Here is an 8,176-nt window from a genome sequence, read left to right as displayed (position 1 = left end):
GTACAGGTGTGGCTGGGTGTCAGTAAAACTTTATTTACAAAAATGGGCAGGCAGACTTGACTTGAGGCTGATAGTCTGATCCCTGCACTAGGCACTCAAAGTGACCTTTGAGTAGTTTCTTCAGTATTCCTGAGCCTCCATGTCCTTTCAGGCCAAAGGGATTTATCAAGTACCTACTGTGTGCAAGGCATTGTTAGCCCAGGATCTCAAAAGTCCTATGTTTGGAGAGACAACAGTTTTTTAATTTATTTTTTGCCTCCTAACTGAGGAGACAAAAGGTTTAAAGGCTGTAGGTGCAGTTAAAAACAACAACAACAACAACATGAGGGAAGGCCAGGTGTGCAGGGGCTCAGGCTTGTAATCCCAGAAATGCAGGAGGCTGAGGCAGGAGGATGGCAAGTTCAAGGCCAGCCTCAGCAACTTAGGGAGACCTTGTCTCAAAAACAAAATTAGACGGGCTGCAGCGTTGGGCGGGGTTGTGGCTCAGTGGTAGAGCGCTTGCCTGGAGCACGTGAGGCCCTGGGTTCGACCTCCAGCACTGAAAACACACACAGAGACAGAAACAACCCAAACAACAGCAGGAGGCAAGGGCCACAGCAAAAGGGTGGCGGGCAGCACCCCCTCTCCACCAGCCGCAAACCTCCTGGCCTCCCACCTGGAGGAGCCCAGGGGAGAACACCAGGTCCACAAACCAGGCCCCAAGTGTACCTCCCTGGAGGCTCCGGAAGGCGGACGGGCAGGGCGAGTGGGCAGCATCCAGAGTCCGGAGTGGCACACTGGGGTAGCCGGCCGGAGAGCTGGTGTGTGCCAACCCCCATCCCTGGGGAGCATCCACTGTCCACTTCCACCACCTCCCTGTCACTCCCAAGTGACCCTCACCAGGGTGCTGGCTCCAACCCTCTCCTTGGCTGCCTGCTCGCCCCCAGGATCCACTGTCCCCAGGCCCTGGACATCACCCCCTGCCCCAGCTCCATGCCGGGGACACCCTCTGGGCCCCTGGACTCCAGGACTCACCTGACCTCCACCTCCCTGTCCCTGAGTGAGTGGCCCCTCCCCTCCCCTCGGCCCCATCCCCAGGTTCAGAGTGAGAGTCTGGTTCACCCCAGCTCCAGGAGAGGGAGGAGGAAGGGTGGAGACAGAGCCAGCACGCCTGCTGCCAGGGAGCAGGCCGGAGCCCGCCCCTGCCGCCCCTCTGCTGACCACTGTTCGTGCCCGCTGCTTTGAGGTCTGCCCTTCAGCAGTGCAGCGCTTGTCCTCCTGGGCCTGGCCTGCCTGATGGAGGATTCGCGAGCCCTGCGAGAACCAGGCTGGACAGAGCTCTGCGGCGCACACGAGGCCCTTCACCCGTCCCATGGACAGCGCTGCAGTGCACGGGGGCAAGGGTTGGCCTCCTCCACAGCTCCTTCCTCAGGGAAGGAAAGTGTGTACTGGGTTGCACATAGCAGGTGCTCGATAAATGCTCCCTGTGACTGTGACGGCTCCGCAGGAAGGATGGTGCCTTTCCGGCTACGGGTGGACAAGCAGCTCTCCGGTGTGCAGGGCTCCCTGGCTGTCCCTCTCCTGGCTCTCTTCCAGGCGTTGGGTGTGGGTTCAGGAAAGGTGTGCCCCAGAGCCGTGGAGCCCCCGGGCCCTCCGCCAGCCAGGAGTGGGCGCCCAGGGCTGATGGGCCGGGGTGGCGGCCTCCTGTCCTCAGAATGAGGCCCTGCTGCAGTGGGCCTTGGGCAAGGGCTGCAGGAAGCACGCGGGGTGCCCAACACGCCCGCTCAGCCGTCCTTACAGACCACGTGGGGACAGGAGGGCGCAGAGCGCGGGCTGTGGCTGGGGGCTGGCCTCCAGAGGTGTGTCTGGGAAGAGTCTGTGCTCTTTCAGGTGCCCCTTGACCCCCCACTGCTGCTCTCGCTGTGGGGAGCAGGCCATGCACCTACTGAGCACCTTCTGCAAGCCCCACTTCAGGCTAGGAATTAAGTGCCTCCTGTGTTCCCTGCCTGGAGCCCTGGACTTCTCAGGTAGAGGTCAGGGACCCATTCAACATGCTTCTCCCCGTGCCCACAACCAACCGAGACTCACTCCCAAGAGAGCCGATTTCTGATAGGAAGAGAAGTTGGCATGACCAAGATCTGGTCTTTCCAGTACAGAACGAGCACCAGCAAGTCGACAAGCGCAGCAAGGGTCAGCATCCTCCCTCATGAGTCCTCCAGACTGGTGTTCAAGGACAGGGAAGACCATTAGGATCTCTGTGGGAAGACCCTTTACGTCACAGTCCAGCAGTTCTGGGCCAGACCCAAGCTGACTTCCCTCTCTGGTGAGTTCAAGAAGCCCGATTCTCAGGGTGCCAGGAGCTTCTTTGTGTAGAGTCAACAAAAGACAGTTATTTGTTTCACAACTGTTGTCAAAAGGGAAGGAAATGAAATGAGAAGAATTAGCTGGAGCAGCAACAGGAGCTGCCCATTGCTCCCTTGCTGTGTGACCTGGTGCAGGAGCTTACCCTCTCTGAGCCTGTTTCCCCATCAGTCACACAGAGAGAGAAACAGTGCCCATATCCTCAAGTTAGTGAGGGTCCACACACCTGTAGCTGAAGGTGATACTGGTCCCGTCCCATGGGCATGGGGCTGCAAGAAATGTTTCACATCTCTGCCTCTGTGCTCCCCCATGAGCTGGGGAAGGTGGGAGTAACCCAGACCAGGGGACCCTGGTAGTGACTCCATAATCCTCAATCTGAGCCGTGGGGACCCCGACACACCAGACAGCCTAGCCGACCAGAGCAGATGGAGGCCACCAAAGGAAGTCAGCGCTGAACTACGTTCGGGCTCTGCAGATGAGCAAGGAGCACGTCTGCAGGGAAGTGCACCCAGAGTGGCCAAAGCAGTGACAGGGCTTCCAGTGGGGTGGGCTGCAGGTACCAGGTGCTCCAGCCTCAGCGCGTTGCCCCAGGGCCTCCCACCGCAGCAGCCCCCAGGCCCCCAGGTGGGGCTTTGCCTGACTTTCTGGAACCCACCAGCAGCTCTTCAACATCAGGCCCCATCTGCAGCTCCTCTGGCTGCCCCTCGGGTGGCCAGGGTGGCAGGGGACAGAAGAGCACAGAAGGACAGGAGTCCCCACCTGCAAGGCCAGCACGGGAAGGCTGGCCTGCATCCCGAGCTCCTTATGCATCCCTAGGTCTCCTGCAGTCTGTCCCTGCCTCTGTCCTCTCTATCTCTGTCTCTCCTCCCTCTCTCCTATCTCTGTCCCTTTCCTCTCTGTCTCTCTCCTCTCTCTCTCTTCCCTCTCTCCTCTCTGTCTCTGTCTCTCTCTCCTCCCTATCCCTATCTCTGCCTCTCTGTCTCTGTCTCTCTCCTATCTCTCTCTCTCCTCCCTCTCTCCTATCTCTCTCTTTCCTCTGTCTCTCTCTTCTATGTCTCTCTACTGTCTCTTCTCTTTGTCTCTGCCTGTCTCTCTCCTCTCTGTCTCTGTCTCTCTCTCCTCCCTCTCTCCTCTCTGTCTCTGTCTCTCTCCTCTCTCTGTCTCTGTCTCTCTCCTCCCTCTCTCCTCTCTGTCTCTGTCTCTGCCTCTCTATCCTGTGTGGTTCACTGAGGGAGGCAAAGTGCAATGGTGTGTCCACCCTATGGGGACGGCCTCCCTGCAGGACCCACCACTGCTTCACCCTCAGCTGCAGGTGCTGCGCCTCACCACACACAGCCTCTTGGGGCTCAAGGTCCCACCTTCGGGGAGCACTCAGGACAGCCTGTGGCCCCCAGGACACTGTCCCCGCTGCGGGATGTCAACCAGGGACCACAGTCAGCGCCATGCCCCAGCTCCTGGCATGAGGCCGCATGCCCACGACGGAGGCGGCTGTGGTCTGAGCCTCCCAGAGCAGCCTTCCTCCTGTCCCCGCAGTCCTGAGAGCAGCTGAGGCTGCATGGGGACACCCATGCTCAGTGGCAGGAGCCTGGCCAGGGCCACACCCAGGTGGGGCGAGGTCAGCCTCCGGGGCAGGCCCTGTGCAGGCCCTGCAGAGAGTCCAGGTACTCAGCAGGTCTGTGCTGGGTCAGCTGAGGCCCCAAGGCTGTGCTGCAGCCCTGCAGCCCTGCAGCCCTGCTCCACTCCAGGGCCAGCTTCTTGGCCTCTGCGTCAGGGGACCGTCAGGCCACCTCATCTCCCAGAAGCACCCAGCTGTGCCCAGGAGGTCCCTGCAGCCTCCTGACCACAACCCACAGCCCTTTCCCCCTTTCCGGACCGTTGGATGAGGGTGGGGCCCGCAGGTCTCTGAGGGAGACACAGCCTGGACAGCCATGGGGCCAGGCACGGGAGACTGGGGGCACTGGCTGTTGACCCTGGCTGCTGCTCTGACGCTGCCCACCAGTCCCCCTGGTAAGGATCTGGACTCCCACCCAAGCCCCTCAGACTTCCACAGGGAAGTCCCAGGTGACCCTGCACCTGGCCCTGGCCCTGGTCCAGCCACTCAGCTGGGGATGGGACTCCAGGTGGAAAGGGAGGGTGGCCCACAGTTGCTGGCCCCCAGGCACGCAGGGTCCCAGGGCCCCTGGCAGACTGTCTGGACTCCTCGCTCCTGCTCCCTCATCCCCACCTGCCTGGGGCCAGAGCCGCCCCTGGTCCTTCTTCCTGACCTGGCTCCTCACGCCGCTGCCCCACCACAGGCTCCTGGGGGGCGCAGATCGTCGGGGGCCGCGAGGTGACCCCTCACTCCCGGCCCTACATGGCCTCTGTGAGCTTTGGGGGCCAGCACCACTGCGGGGGCTTCCTGCTCCGGGCCCGCTGGGTGGTCTCAGCCGCCCACTGCTTCAGTGACAGGTGAGGATCCTCCTGACACCAGGAGCTGGCCCCGGTCAGCAGGGAGTTGGGCTGTGCAGGATGGGGTGGACCCCACCACTGACCTGGCCCACAGGGGCAGCAAGGAAAATGAGAACAGGGGTGACCAGGGGGGTGAGGAGGCTGGTGGGGACAGTGACCCCATGTGGCTATTGTCACTGCTGCTGAGTGGACACAAAGCGCCAAGCTCTGAGCTCTTGCCCCCGTGTTCTAGCTGTGACCCTGAGGAGTCCTGCAGCTCCTGAACTGTCCCTGAGCTGAGGCCAGCAGGGGTAGGCCCCTTCCTTGGAGGAGGACTGAGGTCGCTGCCCTGTCCTGCTGCTCCCCACAGGGACCCCCGCGCAGGCCTGGTGGTGCTGGGGGCCCATACGCTGCACCCCGCGGAGCCCACGCGGCAGGTGTTTGGCATCGCAGCGGTGGCTTGGCACCCTGGCTTCCAGCCAGCCACCCACATCAACGACATCTGCCTGCTGCGGGTGAGCAGGGGCGGCCGCAGCCCAGCATGGCCCCTGGGTGTCTGTTTTGTGGTGTTGGGAACCAAAGCCAGGGACTCCCACGCGCCAGGCAAGAGCCCCGCCAGTCCCCAACTCCCCTTTTCCTGTGGCGGGAGGGACTTGTGAACCCCTGAGCCAGCCACACCTCTCTGGGCCCAGGATGGCCTGGCTCCGCCCCCTCAGGACAGAGTCCGGGCGCACCCAGGCCTGGCTCCGCCTCCTGCCCCCTCCCCTGCTCCCACTGGTTCCTCACAGCAGGTTGGGCCCCTTCTGCCTCAGCGTCCCCTGGTGCCGCCTCTCCGCTGCACTGGCTGTGCCCCAAGGGGTGGCCGCCCTGGGCTCTGCCCACTTCCTCCTGGTGTCTTCCCTTCTCCGGGATTCTGCAGCCCACCCCTCACCTGTCCTCTGCTTCTGCCTGGCACCAGGTCGCCTGTGCACCTGGGCCATTGCTTGATGCCTCCTTTGGACCTTTGCAGCCATTCATGGTCCACAGCAGATGCTCAATACTTATGCCAAAGAGGAGATGGGTGAGGCTCTAGGGCTCCGTTAAAGACCTTCTCCTGCCTGGGCTGGAGGAGCCCCTTCGTGTGGGAAGCGGCTCCTGGCATTCAGAGTAGTCGTCCTGGGAGTCCTGCATGGCCCTCCTGCCTGGCCACCTGAGCCCCAGGCAGACCCAGGGGCCCCCCAGGGCCTGGTCTTCAGCAGGGAGCATACCCAGCCTGCCCTTGGACCTTCGAAGCACGGAGACTGCCCAGGTCCACGGGCAGGTGTGGAGGCACCGTGCTTCCCTAGCACAAGGAGGTCTGCACTTCCAGCTACCAGCCTGTGGGACCTGCCCACCCTAACACCCCAGTGCCTAGCACCTGCTGCTCAGGTTCAGGAGGCCCCTCTACAGATGGGGAAACCGAGGCAGGCACAAGTGCTTGCAGCACCAAGGAGCGAGTCCCAACCCAGTGTCCCGCCACACTGTCTGCATCTGGCAATGGCTGTGTCCTCCTCAACCCCAGCTTCCCCCAACCCAGGGCTGCAGTTCACCCTTGGCCCTGGAGACTGGAAGGCTTCCCGGGAGGAGGAAGGGTGTCCCCGGAAAGGGCAGGATGGGGTGGAAGTAGGCCCGGGGAGCCCCAGCAAATTTGCCCTGGCAGGAGGGGAAACTGAGGCTGAAGACCCCCCCCTCGGCCTGATAAATGTTAACGGTGAACCGAGAAGTTTCTGGTGAGCCATGGAGGGCTAAGAGCAGGGAAGGAGATGGGCTTTGCCCCCGGGTGGCCCCCATGGTGAGACGGAATCGGGTGGGCGGGGCAGAGGGCACCTGGGCCGCCAGATGGACTGACTCCTGCGGACAGGCCCAAACCGGCTCACAGGCGAGCACACGAGGCAGCGCAGGGGTCGCGGGGTGGGCGGAGGCGGCCCTGACGTGGCCCCTCTCGCTGCAGCTCAACAGCTCTGCCGTCCTGGGCCCTGCGGTGGGGCTGCTGCGGCTGCCGGGGAGAGGCGCCACGCTGCCCGCGGCTGGGGAGCGGTGCCGGGTGGCGGGCTGGGGTTCCGTGTCGGACTTCGAGGAGTCACCCCCAGGACTGATGGAGGCCGAGGTGCGTGTGCTGGGCCTGGATGTCTGCAACAGCTCCTGGAGGGGCCAGCTGAGCCCCACCATGCTCTGCACCCGCAGTGGCGACCAGCGGAGGCGGGGCTTCTGCTCGGTAAGATGCCCCCGACCCACCCGCTTACGTGGGGGAATGGCTGCCCGCCGAGGGGCTCAGGGCTAGGCAGGGGCTGCCTCAGGAGCAAAGGCCCGCTGCTGCGGCCAGGAAGGGCAGGGAGTCCACAGGGCCACCGGGGCTGTGGGGGCTGCGCTGGCACGAATCCCACGGCCTTGTGCGGGTACGAGCAGTGTCCAGCAGGGGGCAGAGCAGGCCCGCGGGGAGCCGCTCCCGCCCGACGCCTTGAAAGTGTAGGAACGCGGGCACCCTGGGGAAACAGCCTGGAGGGTCAGGCAAGAGAGGCGTGGTGCAGACTCCAGCGCCCTCCTGCCTGGGTCCAGTGCGGGCCGTGCCACCTCATGTCTCCATCTGTGAAACCACCACAGCACTGGTGCCTACTTCATAGGGTCAGAGCTGAGTCCAAAGTGCAGCAGCTAGGGTGGTTGGACCAGGGGAGATTTTAGGGTGGGCATCCAAGAGGTCTCTCTGAGAAGAGCACCTTGGAAATGAGATTTGAGGAAGCCGTGAGATCTGAGGGAAGGCATGCCTGGCAGAGTTGGCTTAGAGGGTTACTATGTACATTTGTGCAGGTGGTGCACTGCACCAAGACCACAGATCCCACCAGACAGAGTCCAGTGGAGGGCAGCAACAGGTGGATGTACAAAAGTGGGAAGAGCCTGAGACCGGTGTGCGTGGAGCCCAGAGTTAGGGGCAAGAAAAGCAGAGGTCAGGGCAAGTCTGGGCCCTCAGGGCCGGGAGCTGCTGCTGGCCAGCATGTGGAGTGTGTTGTGATTCACCTGCAAAGGCTCCTTTAGGAAAGGAGACCCAGAGAGAGAGCAGGGCCTCTCACCTCCTTCTCTTTCACCCCAGGCGGACTCCGGAGGGCCTCTGGTGTGCAGGGACCGAGCCCAAGGCCTCGTCTCGTTCTCAGGCCTCTGGTGTGGTGACCCCAAGACCCCTGATGTGTACACACAGGTGTCTGCCTTCGTGACCTGGATCTGGGGTGTGGTTCGGGGAGGAGTCCCCCCACCTGGGATTACAGAGCGCCCTCCGGGGGCTGCCTGAGCCACAGCCCTGCTGGTGGACCTGCCACTTTGACCTGGAGTACCCCGGTGGCTGGAGCCCCTGAAGCCTGGGGGCTGGCCGTGGGGGGGTGTCTGCTGCAAATGAAGACAG

General features: G+C 62.8%; 1 protein-coding gene across 1 annotated transcript; it reads left to right on the top strand.

Annotated features, from left to right (window-relative positions):
* Nucleotides 1-4,268: 4,268 nt before the first annotated feature.
* On the top strand, nt 4,269-8,104 carry PRSS57 (serine protease 57; the record flags this gene model as incomplete). The annotated part of the gene is made up of 5 exons (XM_079116605.1): nt 4,269-4,347; nt 4,635-4,788; nt 5,138-5,282; nt 6,737-7,000; nt 7,871-8,104. 5 exons carry the CDS (start codon nt 4,269-4,271, stop codon nt 8,063-8,065), a joined length of 837 nt encoding a protein of 278 aa, XP_078972731.1. The 3' UTR covers nt 8,066-8,104.
* Between the last annotated feature and the right edge of the window lie 72 nt (nt 8,105-8,176).

This window comes from Sciurus vulgaris, assembly GCF_902686455.1.
Source record: "Sciurus vulgaris genome assembly, chromosome: 16".
NCBI classification, from domain to species: Eukaryota; Metazoa; Chordata; class Mammalia; order Rodentia; family Sciuridae; genus Sciurus; species Sciurus vulgaris.
Note: the sequence above shows the minus strand (reverse complement) of the source record. Positions and strands in the feature narration are given on the sequence as shown.